Below are 20,653 nucleotides of genomic sequence, written 5' to 3'. Positions count from 1 at the left end.
TGGGGAGGAATTCCCAACGGCCAAGGCAGCGGGCGATGTTGTCCGAGGAGCGCTGACCTTCCTTCCTCCCCACCTCGCCCCCCTTCTCTCTCTCTCTCTCTCTCTCTCTCTCTTGTATGCCCCCTCCACCCCTCCCCCCCCCTTTATCCTGGGACATCTCCTCTACATCCCGCACTGATACCCATTCCCGCCTCTATTCAGTCCTCACTGACATCCCTTGTGCTTCCCCCCCCCCAATCTATTCATCCTGCGCTGATCACCCTATCCACCTCACATTAAGTCTCCTGCCACCCCCCCCCCCCATCCATCCTACATTGGTTCCCCAATTCACCCTGTACTGACCCCTTTCCCATCCATCCTGCACCTCCTCCATCCATTCTGTACTGATTCCCCCATCCATCCTGTACTAATCCATGCATTAATCCCGTACTGACCCACCCTCCATTTACCCTGCACCTTTCCCATTCATCCTGTAGTGATTTCCCATTCATCCTGCACAGACCCTCCGATCCACACTGTACTGACACCCCCCCCCCCCCCCCCATTCATCCTGCGCTGATCTCCCTCCCCCATCCATCCTGTACTGATCCTCCCATTCAAGAAGAATGGGGGGAACAGTCTGAAGAAGGGTCTCGACCCGAAACGTTGCCTATTTCCTTCTCTCCATAGATGCTGCCTCACCCGCTGAGTTTCTCCAGCACTTTGTCTACCCCCACCCACCCCGTACTTACCCCCCCCCCCATTCAACACCACTGACATCCCCCGTGCTCTCCCATCACAATTTTACCTACTCCAACCAACACGTACTAATTCACCTGCCTCATTCCATCCATTCTGCACCGACTGCCTTCTAACTGCCTTCTAACCACCCCCCCCCCCCCCCCCCCCCTCCCCTCCATCTATCCACCCCGCACTGATTCACACACACCCCCTTCCCTGACCCTATTGTCCTGGAAATGTCTTCAGACCGAATATTGACTATGTTTGATAACGGAATGCAATCAAATGTGTTTTAATTCCCAATGTTATTATTTGTTTTAATCCATAAAGATGGATTCTATTGTGAACACGTGAAACATCAAAACCGCAGTGTTCGATTGTCACTGCTACCGTTGACATGTTATTACAGAATTCATTTTAACGGATCTTAATATGGAGTATCAGCACTGTAGTTATTTAATGAGCAACATTCACAACTATACGTACGCATATATGTTACCATGGTCCAGGATTTATTGACACAGGTTGATCATACGCTGAATAATCCAACCACATTTTTGTTTGGACGTGGAAAGAACTAATAGAAATTGCATTAATTGCAATATGTAAAAAGAGTTGAGATACTGTCTTATTATTTTGCTGCATGTCATTGTGGGATATATCATGTCTTGATTGGTGAATGTGTAGTTTGTGACTTTATTTGAAAGAAATAATATCCGACTGGTAACTACGCGCTTCGTCCGAGCACATTATCGCACGCGTCATGCAAGCCATCTTAAATAACCACCTGAACTGTCATTTGGCAACCTAAAAAGCTGCCAAGGTTGTCCGGCTGGCAACAGGGAAAAAAAGTTAAGCGAGAGCCCTGTAGATAGAAAGGAAGAGGAGGTGGGGTGGCATTGCTGGTTAATGAGATTAATGCAATAGCAAGGAAAGATATTAGCTTGGATGCTGTAGAATCGGTATGGGTAGAACTGCGAAATGGCCAAGGGCAGAAAACACTTGTTGGAGCTGTATATAGACCACCAAGCAGCAGTAGGGAGGTTAGGGATAGCATCAAGCAGGAAATTAGGGATACGTTTAGCAAAGGTACAGCAGTTATCATGGGTGACTTTAATCTACATCTAGATTGGGCCAAACAAACTAGTAGCAGCGCTGAGGAGGAGGATTTCCTGGAATGTATACGGGATGGGTTTTTTAAACCAATTTGTAGAGGATCCGAATAGAGGGCCGGCCATCCCAGAGTGGGTATCGTGTAATGAGGAAGGATTAGTTAGCGATCTTGTTGTGCAGAGCCCCTTGGGCAACAGTGATCATAACATGGTGGAATTCTGCATTAGGATGGGGTGTGATACAGATAATTCAGAGACTAGGGTCCTGAAAGAAAGGAGACTTTGAAGGTATGAGAGGAATTGGCTGGGATAGACTGGCAAATTATACTTAAAGGGTTGACAGTGGAGATGCAATGGCAAACAATGCAATCCCATTTGGGAAAAGTTAGATAAACTATGCAAATATTTAAAATAATACAACGTATTTCATGCAAATATGAGATCTACATGGGTAGATGTGTGAGCATGTTATGGTTGAGATAGCTGAGGAAGATTATAAGGGATATGTAGGAGTTGAAGTAGATTCAATAATCAACAAAATATTGAATTACATAATTAAAAGATATTCACTATAAGGCAGAGGCAATGGTGAAAAAGTATTATTGTCAGACAATAACTGCTGAATATTGCAACTAATGTCTTGGTTTAGTGTAGTGAAACAGGTCTTTTGGCCACCGAGTCCACACCCACACCAATTCTATGTTATATCACTTTCTCATCCACTCCTGGCATACTCGGGGCAATTTACAGAGGCCAATTAACATGCAAGCCTGCACATCTTTGGGATGTGGGAGGAAACCAGCGCACCTGGAGGAAACCCACGTGGTCACAACGAGAACGTCCAACTCCGCACAGACAGCACCTGAGGTGAGGATCGAACCTGGGTCTGTGGGGCTGCATGGCACCCACTTTACCGTCTGTGCCTCGGTGCTATTGTTTGCTAAATAGATAAGAAAGATGATGTACAGGAGAAAGTACAGAAAAAGTAAAACGTTTGATTCCAATATTAAAAAAAACGAAAGAAGTCTTTCTCTTTCTAATAAGCTTTGCCTGCAAGTGATCCTTATGCCACCATTCCCTACATATCCATGTGTCCATCTAAACGGAATAAACACAGCAAAATAGCTGAAAATGCCCTATTGGTCTGTCAGCAACTGTGGAAAAAGAAAAATATTATATATCAGGTTGAACCTTATCAGTTGGAACAAAGAAAGAGGGAAAACATGTTAGTTTCATTTATTTAAGAGGCTGGGAATGAATAGGATAAGGGAATATGATAGGGTGAGGCCAAGATTATCACTGTGATAAACTGTTGAAAATGGCATGCGGTAGAATAATGAGGGCTGTTGGAGAGTGGTAGAAAATGCCCAGCAGGGCAAGGTACTAATGGTAACTGCTTGATTGAAAGGTCAGGCATTTTGGCCCACTATATTTTATGTTATCCACTTTCGCATCCATTCCTTTAGACTTGAGATACAGAAACAGGTCCTTTGGCCCATTGAGTCCACGTCAACCAGCGATCACCCCATACAGTAAAACTATTCTACACTCGAGGGACAATTTTACAATTTCACTGAAGTCAATTAACCTTCAAACCTGTATGTCTATGGAATGTTATCCCACTTTCACATCCGTTCCCCACACTCTAGAGGCAATTCACAGAGACCCCTTAACCTACAAACCCACACATCTTTGGATTTGGACGGAAACCGAAGTACCTGGAAGAAACCCAGGAATGGTCACAGGGAGAATGTGCAAATTTCACACTTGAGGTCGGGTTCGAACCTGGGATCTTTGTCGCTGTGAGGCAGTAGCTCAATCAGCTATGCCACCGTGCCGCCCGTCGAAAAAAATGGAGCTAACAGTACACTTAATGACCTGCAATAGAACTGTCCAGCCAGGGAAAGTGAGGTACCTGAAGTTGTAATATTTGGGAATGAGAGGATCTTGAAGTGCAGATACATAGTTCCTTGAAAGTGGCATCACGGGTAGGTAAGGTGGTCAAGAAGGCTTTCGGCACATTGGCCTTCACGAGTCAGAATATTGAGTATAGAAATGTCTCGACCTGAAACGTAACCCATTCGTTTTCTCCAGAAATGCTGTCTGACCTGCTGAGCTACCCCTGCTTTTTTGTGCTTATCTATTGAGTATAGAAGTTGTGCGGTTATATTACAATTGTACAAAGACATTGGTGTAGCCACATTTGGAGTATTGTGTTCATTTTTAGTCACCCTGTTCATTTTTGGTCACCCTGTTATAGGAAAGATGTTAAGTTGGAAAGGGTGTAGAAAAGATTTATGAGGGTGTTGCCAGGACGTGAGGGCCTGAGCTATAGGGAGAGCAGGTGCGCTCTTTATTCCTTGGAGAGCAGGAGGATGAGGGGTGATATTATAGAGGTGTTTAAGATCATGAAGTCTTGTACCCAGAGCAGGGGAACCAATAACTGGAGTACAGAGGTTTAAGGTGACAGAGAAAAGATTTAATAGGAATATGAACAACTTTTTTTACACAGTGTGGTGGGCATCTGGAATGAGCTGCCAGAGGAGGTAGTTGAGGCATGTACCATCACAACATTTAAAAGACATTTGGATCGGTATGTGAATAGGATATGTTTAGAAGGGCATGGGCCAAACACAGGGAGGTGCAGCTAGTATAGATGGGGCATGTTTGTCAGCGTGAGCAAGTTGGGCTGAATGGCCTATTTCCACATTGTATGACTCTATGTCTGTGACACATTAGCCCAGACAGACGTATTACTGCAATGGTGAATATTTTAATGTCCCAATCTTTCCAATAAATTATTTCATAAGTGAATTGCATCATAACTGGAACCATCTAAATTTCTTAGAAAGTTTGTGACACAGCTATTTTCCACATAACAAGAGTGGAACAAATAATTAACTACTGTTAAAGTACATCAGAGATTAAAATCAATCTTGATTTTTGCCCTTAAAAAAAAATGTTTTTATCGTTTGGCCACAGCATGATCTTCTGATCCAAGATGACTGTAAACAAGCTAGTCAAGTAGTCATTCACACATGCAGCAATGGCTGTAGACATGACTGCCTTTTCATCTTCTGAGGATACATCCATTCCTTGGCATCCCTGCAGATGGAGCACGTTGTGTCCATTGGCTTTCTGGAGCGTCATGGTGACCATTGAACATTTCAGGGGCAGGAGAGTATTCTGGACCTGAACAGTCGTGTTGTAATTTAAATTTAATTTTGTATCCATTTTCTGTAAATTCTGATAGAAATTATGTACATCAAGTCCATACTGACCATCAACATTTACATAAATCCTACATGAGTCCATTTTTATTCTCCCACATTTTTACCAACTGACCTTCACTATAGGATTCTCTGCCACACCTACACACCTGAGGGCAGTTTGCAGTGACAATTTGATCAAACAACCCATGGGACTTTGAATGAGGGAGGAAACTGAGGAACACAGTTTTGGAGGGATCGTGACCAAGCGCAGGCAAGTGGGACTAGTGTAGCTGGGACATTGTTGGCCGGTATGGGCAAGTTGGGCCGGTGTGGGCAAGTTGAGCCGAAGGGCCTGCTTTCATACTGTATCACTCTATGACTCTATAACACGGAGAAAACACACAAAGTCACAGGGAACACATACAAGCTCCCAACAAGCAGCACTCGAAGTTAGGATTGAGACTGGTCTCTGGTGCTGTGTGGCAGTGTCTCTACAAACTGCGACACTGTTGTCTATGGGGCAATAGAAAGATAAATCGAGTTTCACTGTACCTTATGATTCTTGTGTAATTGCTACACGCGACAATAAAATACCTTTGAACCTTTGAAGATAACTCTCACGGTGATTTCAGCAGTACATTATTGACATTTTTTGTAAACTGTATTCGTTTGAATTATTTATCAAGATCACCTTTTTGGGTAACATAATTGTTTGATCTGCATATTGCTGGCGTCTAACATTAAGTGCCCATCACAAATTGCCTTTGAGAAGATGGTGGTGAGCGGTCATTTAGAACCTCTTGCTGTCCTTCTGATGAAGGTATTTCCACAGTGCTGTCTGGGAAGGAGTCCCGGAGTTCGAGAATAAGATGACGAAGGACCTAAACATTAGTTTAGTTTAGAGATACAGGCCTTTGGGTCTGCAGAGTCCACACCCACCAACAATCAGCCCAAACACTAGTTCTATTCTACACACAGGGGACAATTTTACAGAAGCTGATTAATCTACAAACCTGCACAGCTTTGGAATGTGTGAAGAAACCGGAGCACCCAGTGAAACCCCACACAATCTCAGGGAGAACGTGCAAACTCCTTACAGACAGCACCGATAGTCGGGTAATTTGGGGCTCTGACGCTGTAAGGCAGCAACACTACCGCTGAGCCACGGTGTCTGAGCAAGTTCTGATGGTAGAGGTTGTGGGCTTGGAGGTGCGGACAAAATAGCCTGGGTCAGTAAAGCTGTGATTGGCAGATGGTATTGCATGCTGGTGGAGGAAGATCTATGTACTTCAGAAGATGCGAGGTTCACCAGGAAAATATCAAAACAATTGAATATGGAAGTAACATGAGGGCTTTCAACAGCAGACAGCAGATAGGCTCGCGAAGAAATGGAGAGCGGAAGTATTACAGAAATTGTCTGAAGGAGACGCAGATCCCTCTGTTCACCACATCAGAAATGGAAATAAGTGGATGTGATGGAGAGCACAGTAATTCCTCAGTTTACTGTTTTACTGTAATGATTTATACCATTTCACTGTAACGTTATTGATTCTTAGGATCAATTTAGGGTGCCTGGTCTCAATTTATCAAGTCATTTTTGTGTTATAATGAAAAAGTATTATCTGCCCATAATGCTTTTTCACAATTCTTCCCACATGTTGTCTTTGTGGATATCACAGAAGAACCAAGGAATCTCAGCACATGGGATTGGAATGCCAGCTCAGTGGATTGTTTGTGATCTCAGTGTTCATTCGGGCTCAGCTTAAACAGTTGCTAGGGAGGAGTTCAAGGAACAGAATTTGTGGAGGGTGAGCAATTGATCCTGCTTTGCTTTTATCACACTTTTAAACATTATACTAGCCACGTTGAGATTGTCGTAACTTACCAACCGATAAAATGTTTGTTCTAAGGAGCCATTTAGCATATCTAATTCTCCTTGTATTGCCCTTCAGCATGCAGCTACATTCAGAGCAAAATTTATAACAGTAGAATGTAAACACTAGTAGCACAACAATTGGAAAATCTGAAATCACGATGGTATCATCAGATTGCTGATGAGTCGGGCATTATATTTCTCTAAATGCAGATATTGTTTGAATTGCTTTTTCTGTTATTACTTTACAATGTGCTTGTATTTGGAATATTTTAATATATAGATAAGCTTGTAAATTAATTTTATTTGGAGGATGGTAAAGTATTGTGAAAAATATCACTAACCCCCTGCTGGACCCTCTGCAGTTTGCATATCAGGCCAATAGATCTGTGGATGACGCAGTCAACCTAGGCCTGCACTTCATCCTCCAGCACCTAGACTGCCAGGGGACCTATGCGAGGATTTTGTTTGTTGATTTTAGCTCTGCATTCAACACCATTGTGCCAGAGCTACTACACTCCAAACTTTCCGAGTTGACTGTGCCTCAACCCCTCTGCTGGTGGATCACCAGCTTCCTGGCAGCATGTGAGGCTTGGAAAGCACATTTTGACCCACAAACCCTCAACATAGGAGCATCGCAAGCCTGTGCACTCTCCCCTCTCCTCTCCTCCTTCTACACCAATGACTGTACCTCCACTGATTCCTCTGTCAAGCTTTTCATGTTTGTGGATGACACAACCCTGATTGGACTGATCCAGGATGGGGAAGAATCTGCCTACAGACAGGAAATGACACAGCTGGTGTCCTAGTGCCATCGCAACAACCTGGAGCTCAATGCTCTTAAGACAGTGCAATTGATTGTAGACTTTAGGAGAGCTCCCCCTCCCCTCACCCCACTCACCATCAACAACACCACAGTCACATCTGTGGTGTCTTAAGTTCCTGGGAACCATCATCTCCAAGGACCTTGAATGGGGTTACCATGGACTCCACAGTCAAAAAGAAATAACAGAGGATGTACTTTCTGCGGCAGCTGAGGAAGCGCAATCTGCCACAGGCAATGATAGTCCAATTCTAGTAGTTTCCATGCTGTATCTCCAAACTAAACTTACCTTGCTGATTACAAAATAATAGGTAACTGGAATCATGTTTAATTGCTAATAATGTCTGTCCTCACCTCCTCCATCATGATCTGGTTTGGCTCAGCCACCAAGCATGACATCTGGAGGCTGCAGCGAATCATCCAATCAGCTGAGAAGATTGTTGGCTGCAATCTTCTCTGCATTGACGAACTGTACACTGCAAGGGCCAGGGAGCGAGCGGGTAAGATCATCTTTGAATCACTTCCCTCTGGAAGGCGACTCTGGACTGTCAAAGCTGCTACAGCCAGACATAAAAACAGCTTTTTTCCACAAGTAGTAGCTCTACTCAATAACCAAAAATCTGTAGCCTCCTTTTGCTCTGGTATTTTATTTAATTCACATGTTCAATCAATAATGTTTTATTATTAATGTTTAATGTTTTAAGTGTCATTCCTAACTGTCATTGTATATCGTCACTTGCTGGTGGAGCACCAAGGCAAATTCCATGTATGTGAATACTTGGCCAATAAACTTATTCATTCATTCATTAATCATCATAATAGATTGTAATTTTTTTTTAAAACACACAATTTTTGGCAAAGTAAATTATTAACTATTAAACATGATTCCAGTTACCTATTATTTTGTAATCAGCAAGGTAAGTTTAGTTTGGAGATGCAGCATGGAAACATGCCCTTTGGCCCACCCAGTCGACGCCCACCATTGATCACCCGTCCACACCTAGTTCTTTGTTATCCCATTCCCTACAAACTAGGGGGCAATTTACAACATCCAATTAACCCACAAACCAGCACGTCGTTAGGATGTGGGAGGAAATAAGAGGACCTGCAGGAAACTCACGCCGTCACAGGAAGAACGTGCAAACGCCATACACACTGCGCCACAAGTCGGGAACAAACCCGGGTCTCTGGCGCTGTGAGGCAGCAGCACTACCAGCTACATTTCTGTGCCACCCTTATCAGTAATAAATCACACAGAAGTTTGCTGTATTGTTTGATTGTAAAATCTTATCTGATGCTTCATTTTCCAAATTTATTTCAGCTCTCAGTGTAGTGGGCCTTCTGCTCACAGGAAGAACATAACAGGAATCTGGGGAGAGATGAATGCAGATCCTATACTTCAAGAAACTTTAATTAAAAGATCACAGCAGAAAAAACGGACTTCTCCACTCAATTACAAAGAACGACTCTTTGTTTTAACGAAGTCAAGATTAACGTATTATGAAAATCGTTCTGAGGTGAGGTTAATTATTAATACTTTGTACGTTTTTGCCTTGCTTTAACTGAAAGTTTTGATTGGGAATTCATGCATGCGAGTAAAACTCAAGAACATTGTTCCTCCTCATCAGGACTTTTGATCACTTTCTCTAAAATAGATTTGAAATAACCTTTCAACATTTTCTCACTATTGTATTGGTGTTTCAACATAGGTTTTATGCTCAAGTCTTCAATTAGAGAAATGGACTATAAACATTTTAACCCAACCAAGCCACTTAATGTTATATAAAACAGAGCATATTTAATAAGTGTTCAGATGATTAGGATATTGAGGGAGCGCAGCGTAGGTTCAGCAGGTTAATTTCTGGGATGGCGGGGCTGACATATTATGAAAGAATGGATGACTGGGCTTGTATTCGCTGGAAATTAGGATGAGAGCGGATCTTATAAAAACATAAAAATTCATAAGGGATTGGACAGGCTAAATGTAGGAAAAATGTTCTCGATTTTTGGGGATTCCAGAACCAGGAGTCAAAGTTTAAGAATATGAGGTAGGCAATTTAGGACTGAGATACAGAAAAACTACTTCACCCCAAGAGTTGTGAATCTGTGGAATTCTCTGCCACAGGTGGCTAATTCACTGGATGTTTTCAAGAGAGTTAGATTTAGTTCTTAGGGCTAAAGGAATCGAGGGCTATGGGGAAAAAGCAGGAATGGGATATTGATTGGGGATGATCAGCCATGATCACATTGAATGGCGATGCTGGCTCGAAGTGCCGAAAGGTCTGCTCCTCTGCTACGATCTAGTCCATTGGTTGTGAAATCACATAGCTGCGAATTGCATGCTGTGTTAGCAGTTAAACATTCATTAGATATTTGTTGTAACTTCCAGTGGGTAATTGATTTTAAGATAAACCTCTTGCTGTTCCTGTCATGTCCTTCTATGTTCCTCAGTGAACCAGAGTTGATGCCTGCTTGATGCTAATGAAGGCTATATTGGGTCATCAAGACACAAATTGTGGTGGTGTCAGTTCCTGCTACTGCTGCAGTACTCAGTGATGTTGAGTTTTGAGCTGCCATATCTTTTATCAGCCTATCTCATTTAGCACTATTGTAGCCCAATACAACATGATGAAGCAACTCAGCGGGTTAGGCAGCATTTCTGGAAATAAAAGAATGTGATGCTTAAGTTGAAACCATTCTTCATACTGAAAGTAGAGCTGTGGGAGGGTGAATAAACTGGAAGCCTCTTCCATATCGGACTTTCACTTGACAGGAAGAGTTGCAACACAGACTAAGTTAGATGATCCAAACTAATTTAATTCACAAGATCTTTATGAAGAAGACTGGAAGTGACTTTACTGCGTCCAATTTCCATGCTTCGTTGATGATGGGTGGCCTGTCCATTTTTGTTATTGGTCTATTTCGGTACCACAATTATGGTTATCTGAGTGGCTTGCTAAATCCTTTATCGAGGGCACTTAATGGTCATTCACATGGGAGGGGCTGGTGCGGTTAGCAGATTTGAATTGAATTTGAATTGATTTTATTAGGGACAGTGCATATTAATAAAACATTTGCATGTAATATGCAAGATTGTAGCCTGTGGCTAATTTCCATCTTTAGTCCCACACAAGATAAACACATCCCAAACAAGGTAAAAACAAAAGACAAAAACAAAAACAAAACAAACAATATGGTTTAGCCTGCAGTCATAACATAGAATAAATAACAAGCACTCAACACAGTTTAAAGTCCCAAAGTCATTGTCTCTTCCCTCCTTGCTCTCCCTCTGCGCTGAGGCAATCCAAGCCTCCGATGTTATGACCCCGCCGGGTGATGGTAGGTAAGTCCCGCAGCTGAATCCGTGCTCCGCAAACGGGCCGGTTCAAACTCCGCGGCCCGGGGCGGTCGAAGCTGCCGAAGCTGCCGTCCTCCAGTCCAGCAGACGCAGCTGTAGTTGCGGGAGCTCCGGAAAACAGAACTCGAGCTCCCGATGATGTCGTCCACTGGCCCACTGGCCCGCGGCCGAGGCTCCAAAGTCGGGTCGGAAGTTGTGCCGCACCGCAACCACAGCCCCGAAGTCGGCTAGGCTCGCGTTGGTAAGTCCTGGCTCTGCTCCACAGCCTCCACAGCCTCGAGGTCGGTCGCAGTTGGAGGCCGCCAGCTCCGCGATAGGCCTCAGCGCAGACGGACACGGAGACGGGGGATACGGCAGGAAAAGTCACATCCCCCCCGAAGGAAGAGCCAAAAAACACACCACACCCACCCCCCCACACACACACAGCCAAACAAACCGAAACAAACCGCAAAAACAGGACAAAAGAAAACAAAAAACAGAAAAGGCAAACGGTCTGCAGGCGAGCCGCAGCTGCAAGGCAGCGCAGCCACTTCCAATCAGATCAACAGCCATTTGGGTTGGCAGATTTCCTCCTTTGAAGGGCAGTAGTTGATCAGATGCGTTTATGTGCCTGTCTGTCTGTCAAAAGAAGGGTCTTGAGCCTAAAGGTCACCCATCTATGTTTTTCAGAGATGTTGCCTGATCTGCTGAGTTACTCCAGAACCTTGCCTGTGCAGTGTCATAGCGAGTGGATTTGATAATAGGAGCAAGGAGGTCCTATTGCAGTTGTACAGGGCCCTGATGAGACCACACCTGGAGTATTGTGTGCAGTTTTGGTCTAATTTGAGGAAGGACATTCTTGCTAATGAGGGAGTGCAGCGTAGGTTCACCTGGTTAATTCCCAGGATGGCGGGACTGACATATGATGAAGGAATGGGTCGACTGGGCTTGTGTTCACTGGAATTTAGGATGAGAGGGGATCTTATAGAAAAATATAAAATCCTTAAATTATTGGACAGGCTAGATGCAGGAAAAATGTTCCAGATGATGGGGGATTCCAGAACCAGGGGTCACAGTTTAAGAATAAGGGGTAGGTCATTTATAACTGAGATGAAAAACATTTTCAGCCAGAGTTTTGAATTTGTGGAATTCTCTGCCACAGAAGGCAGTGGAGGCCATTCGCTGGATGTTTTCAAGATAGAATTCAGTTAAAATTTTGGGGCTAACTGAATCTAGGGAAATAGGGGGGGGGGGGGGAAGCAGGATTGGGGTACTGATTGTTGATGATCAGACATGATCATATTGAATGGCGGTGCTGGCTCGAAGGGCCAAATGGCCTACTCCTGAACCTATTTTCTAAAGTTTCTTTGACTAGTTATATTTCTAATTCTCCACCTTCTTTGTCCGAGAAGATGTCATGCAATTTATGAGAACATTTTGTTGATCAGGCAGACCTGATACTCTGATAATTTCCTCATAACTGTCATTAACTGTGTGCATTCCACAGCTGCCTTGATGGTTTTTAATGTGTCAGTGTGCTGGCCTGTGTATCGATAGTGTGAGAATCGAACTACTACACCAATACCAGCTTACTTCAAAATCTGCCATTCTGTGGCAGAAAAGCCCTATCCTGGTTTAAAAATAGAAAATGTTGGAGTTAACGTTTCAGGTTAATAACTATAAAAACTGGAAAATAAAGTGGTTAAATTGCAGCGAAGGGGATGGGGAGGAGCAGAAAGGAATGACTGTGACAGGGTGGAGATTGTGTAGGCTTGATCATCATCCAATCAGATCAACAGCCAAGAGTGTTTAAATGTCATTTTTATTGACAAAGGAGCAATGAAGTTCTTGCAGCAGCTTATAGACTTGTAAACCCAATACACACAGACAATCATGGGCGGAAATCACGGGGGGGGGGGGGGGGGGGGGGGGGGAGAGACACACACACACACACACACACACACACACACGTCCCTCCCATGTTTTGAGAGGTGATGGACAATCCCTCCCATGTTTAGTAATCTGGATTTAAACGGGTCAGGTCATTAAGTAGCAATGTTACAAAATTTTGAGATTTAAAAAATCAAGTCTGCAATTTATCCCATCAGATAAAGCATAAAAATAAGTTTAATTTGACACCTAATTCACTTTCATATCTCAAGTATTAAAAATGTTATGGCCATTTTCATACTCGGAAATTAGCATCTTGTTCCCTATTGATTTTCTATGGACATAACAAAAAGGCTGTGATCGTGGACAGTCAAAAGCCCATAACTTTCTTAAAAATTAAGAGAACTGAATGAAATTTTCAGTTATCATAGATTGAAGCATTCTGAAACAAATATAAAATAATTTTACTTGGATGACCTGAAATTAAAGCATATAATTAGTTAGTTACCTAATTGTAGCTAATTTCAAACTTCAATTACCAGATCTAAACATCTATCCATTTCTTAATAAATGATTAACATTTTTAAATAGCCTAAGTGTCCAAATAATATTCACAAATAATTCACAGTAAAACATGATTTTTATATCTCATTTACATTAATTTATAGGCCAAATGGAAGGAATTTAGTGTTTAATTGCTGTAAATTAAAGTCCATTTAAATCAACTTTCTAGTGGGATCCTGTGAACGCGCTGGTTTAGAACGTTCACATTGCAGTAGATTTGTACCTGCAAATGCCCAGAAAAATACTGCGGGATATAATGGGCCCAAAATTAGCTACTCGCAATATTAAACTTTGTATAAAGGGATCTTAAGAAGCCCTTTTTAACGTAAAAATAAACAGCATACCTTCTGTTGTCCCCTGTATGAGATCCGGCCGGTTCTCATACAGGAAAGGATACTTAGAGATAATATATATAAGCATCTGGATAAACAGGGTCTGATTAAGAACAGTCAACATGGATTTGTGCCTGGAAGGTCATGTTTGACTAATCTTCTTGAATTTTTTGAAGAGGTTACGCGGGAAATTGATGAGGGTAAAGCAGTGGATGTTGTATATATGGACTTCAGTAAGGCCTTTGACAAGGTTCCTCACGGAAGGTTGGTTAAGAAGGTTCAATTGTTGGGTATTAATGGTAGAGTAGCAAGATGGATTCAACAGTGGCTGAATGGGAGGTGCCAGAGAGTAATGGTGGATGGTTGTTTGTCAGGTTGGAGGCCAGTGACTAGTGGGGTGCCACAGGGATCTGTGTTGGGTTCAGATTCAGATTCAGATTCAATTTTAATTGTCATTGTCAGTGTACAGTACAGAGACAACGAAATGCATTTAGCATCTCCCTGGAAGAGCGACATAGCAAATGATTTAAATAAATAATAATAAGTGATAATAAGTGTCCGGGGGGTGGGGGGGGTGATTGGCAGTCACCGAGGTACGTTGTTGAGTAGAGTGACAGCCGCCGGGAAGAAGCTGTTCCTGGACCTGCTGGTTCGGCAACGGAGAGACCTGTAGCGCCTCCCGGATGGTAGGAGGGTAAACAGTCCATGGTTGGGGTGAGAGCAGTCCTTGGCGATGCTGAGCGCCCTCCGCAGACAACGCTTGCTTTGGACAGACTCAATGGAGGGGAGCGAGGAACCGGTGATGCGTTGGGCAATTTTCACCACCCTCTGCAATGCCTTCCGGTCGGAGACAGAGCAGTTGCCATACCATACTGTGATGCAGTTGGTAAGGATGCTCTCGATGGTGCAGCGGTAGAAGTTCACCAGGATCTGAGGAGACGGATGGACCTTCTTCAGTCTCCTCAGGAAGAAGAGATGCTGGTGAGCCTTCTTGATCAGAGTTGAGGTATTGTGGGTCCAAGAGAGGTCATCGGAGATGTTGACTCCCAGGAACCTGAAGCTAGAAACACGTTCCACCTCCGTCCCGTTAATGTGGATGGGAGTGTGCGTGCCGCCCCTGGACTTCCTGAAGTCTACAATGAGCTCCTTGGTCTTCTTGGAGTTAAGGGCCAGGTTGTTGTCAGCGCACCATGCTGCTAAGTGCTGGACCTCCTCCCTGTAGGCCGACTCATCGTTGTTGCTGATGAGGCCAATCACCGTTGTATCATCTGCATACTTGATGATGGTGTTAGTACCATGTACAGGTGTGCAGTCATAGGTGAAGAGGGATTAGAGGAGGGGGCTCAGCACACAGCCCTGTGGAACGCCGGTGTTCAGGGTGAGGGTTGAAGAGGTGTGCTTGTCTAACCTAACAGACTGGGGTCTGTTGGTTAGAAAGTCCAGTATCCAGTTGCAGAGGGAGGGGTCGATGCCCAGGTTACCGAGTTTGGTGATCAGTTTTGATGGTATAATGGTGTTGAATGCTGAGCTGTAATCGATGAACAGCATTCTTACGTAAGTGTCTCTGTTGTCGAGGTGGGAGAGGGCGGAGTGAAGTGCCGTTGAGATGGCATCCTCCGTACTCCTGTTCTTGCGGTAGGCAAACTGATAGGGATCCAGTGTGGGGGGTAGGCAGCTTTTGAGGTGTGCCAGGACCAGCCTCTCGAAGCACTTGGTGATGATGGGGGTAAGTGCAACTGGGCGGAAGTCGTTGAGGCTTGCCGCAGTGGAGTGTTTTGGCACTGGCACGATGGAGGTGGTTTTAAGGCACGTGGGGACAACTGCTTGGGCAAGTGACAGGTTGAAGATGTCAGTCCAGACGTCTGTCAGCTGCGCAGCACAGGCCCTGAGCACGCGCCCGGGGATGCCGTCAGGGCCAGCAGCTTTACGTGCATTAGTCCTACTCAGTGCCACGAATACGTCGTAGGGGGTGAGTGTGAGGGGTTGGTGATCGGCAGGTAGCACAGCCTTGATGGCTGTCTCTAGATTGTCCCTGTCGAAGCGGCCATAGAAGTGGTTAAGCTCCTCAAGGAAGGAGGCGTCGCTGGATGTGGGGGTGGTGTTGGAGGGTCTGTAGTCCGTGATGGCCTGGATGCCTTGCCACATGCGTCGGGGGTCGGAGTTGTTGTTGAAGTGCTCCTCAATCCTGAGCTTATGGCAGTGCTTGGCCTTCTTGATGCCCCTCTTCAGGTTAGCCCTGGCTGAACTGTAGGCTCGAGCATCGCCTGACCTGAAAGCACTGTCCCGTGCTTTCAGCAGTAGCCTGACCTCGCTGTTCATCCATGGCTTCTGATTCGGGAATATGGTCACCTGTTTGAGGGAGGTGACACTATTGATGGTGGAGTTTATAAAGTCCAGAACAGAGGATGTGTAGGAATCAATGTCCGTGTGGGAGTCAAGGGTGGCCTGGGCTGCAAACGCCTTCCAGTCAGTGTTTCCAAAACACTGCTGAAGTGTGAAGTCCGCTTCCTCTGACCAGACTTTAACTGTCCTCACAGTTGGTTTAACCCGTCTGATGAGTGGGGAGTACTTAGGGAGCAGGAACAATGAGACGTGATCAGACTGACCAAGGTGGGGGAGGGGGATAGCTTTGTAAGCTTCAGCTGTTGTTTGTCCACTGTTGTTTGTCATGTACATCAATGATCTGGATGATGGTGTGGTAAATTGGATTAGTAAGTATGCAGATGATACTAAGATAGGTGGGGTTGTGGATAATGAAGTAGATTTTCAAAGTCTACAGAGAGGTTTATGCGAGTTGGAAGAGTGGGCTGAAAGATGGCAGATGGAGTTTAATGCTGATAAGTGTGAGGTGCTACATCTTGGCAGGACAAATCAAAATAGGACGTACATGGTAAATGGTAGGGAATTGAAGAATGCAGGTGAACAGAGGGATCTGGGAATAACTGTGCACAGTTCCCTGAAATGGAATCTCATGTAGATAGGGTGGTAAAGAAAGCTTTTGGTGTGCTGGCCTTTATAAATCAGAGCATTGAGTATAGAAGTTGGGATGTAGTGTTAAAATTGTACAAGGCATTGGTGAGGCCAATTCTGGAGTATGGTGTACAATTTTGGTCGCCTAATTATAGGAAGGATGTCAACAAAATAGAGAGAGTACAGAGGAGATTTACTAGAATGTTGCCTGGGTTTCAGCAACTAAGTTACAGAGAAAGGTTGAACAAGTTAGGGCTTTATTCTTTGGAGCGCAGAAGGTTAAGGGGGGACTTGATAGAGGTCTTTAAAATTATGAGAGGGATAGACAGAGTTGATGTGGATAAGCTTTTCCCACTGAGAGTAGGGAAGATTCAAACAATGGGACATGGCTTGAGAATTAAGGGACAGAAGTTTAGGGGTAACATGAGGGGGAACTTCTTTACTCAGAGAATGGTGGCTGTGTGGAATGAGCTTCCAGTGAAGGTGGTGGAGGCAGGTTCATTTTTATCATTTAAAAATAAATTGGATAGTTATATGGACGGGAAAGGAATGAAGGGTTATGGTGTGAGCGCAGGTATATGGGACTAGGGGAGAATACGTGTTCGGCACGGATTAGAAGGGTCGAGATGGCCTGTTTCTGTGCTGTAATTGTTATATGGTTATATGGTTAATATTAGTTAAAGGGAATGGTGAAGGATGTTGTACACACTTGAACAGAGCCTCTTTGTTTATTTTATTTTTTTTAATCGCAGGACTATGAATGCTCAGTAGCATCTCCATGTGATAAGATCTACTTGCCTTCCATGCAAAGGATGCCAGTGATTGCTACAAAGCCCTGACCACTGTTCAAACATCTTCAGTTGCAGAGAGTTGAGCTGGTCTTTTTTGCTTTGCTGGTTCCTCTCTTTTATCTTGGCCTACAATATCTGATAAATCGTTTTATGTGTACAATTGATGATGCATTTAAGAGAAATTAGCCATTGTTGTAAAGCCCAGAGTTCTGTCCCGTTAATAGGGAGGGTGATACACTGCCCTCTATAATGTTTGGGACATAGACCCATCATTTATTTATTTGCCTCTGTACTCCACAATTTGAGATTTGTAATAGAAAAAATTACAAGTGGTTAAAGTGCAAATTGTCAGATTTTAATAAAGGTCATTTTTATACATTTTGGTGTCACCATGTAGAAATTACAGCAGTGTTTATACATAGTCCCCCCATTTCATGGCACCATAATGTTTGGGACACAGCAATGTAATCTAAATGAAAGTAGTCATGTTTAGTATTTTGTTGCATGTCCTATGCATGCAATGACTGCTTGAAGTCTGCGATTCATGGACATCACCAGTTGCTGGGTGTCTTCTCTGGTGATGCTCTGCCAGGCCTGTATTGCAGCCATCTTTAGCTTATGCTTGATTTGGGCACTAGTCCCCTTCAGTTTTCTCTTCAGCATATAAAAGGCATGCTCAATTGGGTTCAGATCGGGTGATTGACTTGGCCACTCAAGAACTGACCATTTTTTAGCTTTGGAAAAACTCCTTTGTTGCTTTAGCAGTATGTTTGGGATCATTGTCTTGCTGTAGAATGAACCGCCGGCCAATGAGTTTTGAGGCATTTGTTTGAACTTGAGCAGATAGGATGTGTCTATACCCTTCTGATTTATTATGCTACTACTATCAGCAGTTGTATCATCAATGAAGATAAGTGAGCCAGTACCTTCAGCAGCCATACATGCCCAGGCCATAACACCCCCACCACTGTGTTTCACAGATGAGGTGGTATGCTTTGGATCTTGGGCAGTTCATTCTCTCCTTCATAGATTGCTTTTGCAATCACTGATATAAGTTAATCCCTGTCTCATCTGTCCACAAGACCTTTATACAGAACTGTGGTTGCTCTTTGAAGTACTTCTTGGCAAACTGTAATCTGACCATCCTATTTTTGCGGCTAACCAGTGGTTTGCATCTTGCTCTGTAGTCTGTATTTCTGTTCATGAAGTCTTCTGCGGACAGTGGCCATTGACAAATCCACACCTGACTCCTGAAGAGTGTTTCCGATCCATCGGACAGGTGTTTGGGGATTTAATTTATTACAGAGAGAATTCTTCTGTCATCAGCTGTGGAGGTCTTCCTTGGCCTGCCAGTCTCTTTGCGATTAGTAAGCTCACCAGTGCTCTCTTTCTTATAAATGATGTTCTAAACAGTTGATTTCTCTTAACAGTTTGATTCTTGTTTCTCAGTCTCATAATGGCTTCTTTGACATTGGCACAACTTTGGTTCTCATGTTGATCAGCAATAAAAGTTTCCAAAGGTGATGGAAAGATTGGAGGAAAAAACTAGGTGTTGGGAGCTCTCTTATACCTGCATTAAGGAGGCAATTAAACACACCTGAGCAATTACAAACGCCTGTGAAGCCATGTGTCCCAAACATTATGGTGCCCTGAAATGGGGGAACTATATATGAACACAGCTGTAATTTCTACATGGTGAAACCAAAATGTATAAATCTGACAATGTGCACTTTAACCACATGTGATTTTTTTTTTTTCTCTATTACAAATCTCAATTTATGGAGTACAGAGGCAAATAAATAAATGACGGGTCTTTATCCCAAACATTATGGAGGGCACTGCATGTGGCACTTTATATATGGAAGAAAAGACCTTTGGAAATCTTCTTTGTTGCGGCTGCAAACAACAACAACTTACCACATACATTGTTTTAATCATACTAGGCACTTGAAAGCAGTGTTATGAGCTGCATAAAATATTAGCAGTGGCCCAAAAATGAGCATTCATGAGTTAAAAAAAAAAAAAAGTGATAATGGAGAAAATGTCATTCTCTCTCCAAGTTAAGCCAAACTGAGTAGCTTTTCATAAAACAGTGAGAATCATCAGTTTGCAAAACTTAAGAATTGAAACTCTGGATCGTATTAACATGATGATATCCTCTACATCGGTTGAAGTGGTGACGAATTAAAATGTACTATTCAGAAGTTAATGTCGACTGATGGAATGTTCCTGTACCGTCCTGCATGTTCCATGTCAAGGGCCTACTAATTGTTTGCAATCATTTTCCTCGAGAACCACCGGCACCTCCTCTGCTAGACTGCATGTCAGCACTTCTAAGATTGCATGTCAAGTGTGTCACAATACTTCTGCTTATTTTTCTCATTTTAAAAAACCCACTGCTCTCTGCATCATAATATACAACCTTGGAGGAAAATAATGTTGTGTTAGAAATGCAACAACTGAGCAATTGAAATTATTCAGTCTTTTTCCTTCATGACGTTCAGTCGGTCATTCAATACATTCAAGGTATGATTTTGACATTGAAGAGCCAAGAAGAGATGGGATTTGCACATGTAAGCATTGAGGTTAAAGATCATCAGGCATGATGTTATTGACTGGTAGAGGAGGCACAAGTAGTCAAAAGACATCCTATCTTGTATTTTTTCCATTGTGAAGTAGTTTAGAGATACATCATGGAAACAGGCTCCTCGGCCCACAAAGTGTACGCAGACCATTGGTCACCCGTTCACATTAGTTATTTTAAACCACTTTCTCATCCACTCCCTACACACAAGGGGCAATTTACTAAAGCCAATTAACCTATAAGCTTGCATGTCTTTGGGATGTGGGAAGAAACCGGAAACCCACGCGGTCATAGGGAGAACGTACAAATTCCACGCAGACAGCACCTGAGGGTAGGGTCGAACCAAGGTCTCTGCCTTTGTGAAGCATCAGCTAGCTGTACTCCAGTGCTGTCCTCAAATTATTTTTTGTAACCTTCAAAGTTGGAAGATTATACTTATTTCCCT

General features: G+C 43.5%; 1 protein-coding gene across 3 annotated transcripts in view; it reads left to right on the top strand.

The window, feature by feature from the left end:
* Positions 1-20,653, top strand: part of tec (tec protein tyrosine kinase) — a 117,327-nt gene that overhangs the window by 7,722 nt on the left and 88,952 nt on the right. For 2 of the 3 annotated variants that reach the window (XM_033028224.1, XM_033028216.1), the window contains exon 2: positions 9,062-9,257. In XM_033028224.1, coding sequence (XP_032884115.1) covers positions 9,120-9,257 — 138 coding nt within the window. In that variant the 5' untranslated portion in view covers positions 9,062-9,119. Of the gene's footprint in view, positions 1-6,723; positions 6,853-9,061; positions 9,258-20,653 lie in introns of all 3 variants that reach the window. The other variant, XM_033028206.1, reaches the window with a different exon arrangement.

The sequence above is a fragment of the Amblyraja radiata genome, chromosome 1 (genome assembly GCF_010909765.2).
Source record: "Amblyraja radiata isolate CabotCenter1 chromosome 1, sAmbRad1.1.pri, whole genome shotgun sequence".
Taxonomy (NCBI): Eukaryota; Metazoa; Chordata; class Chondrichthyes; order Rajiformes; family Rajidae; genus Amblyraja; species Amblyraja radiata.
This window is presented reverse-complemented; position numbering and strand designations above follow the sequence as displayed.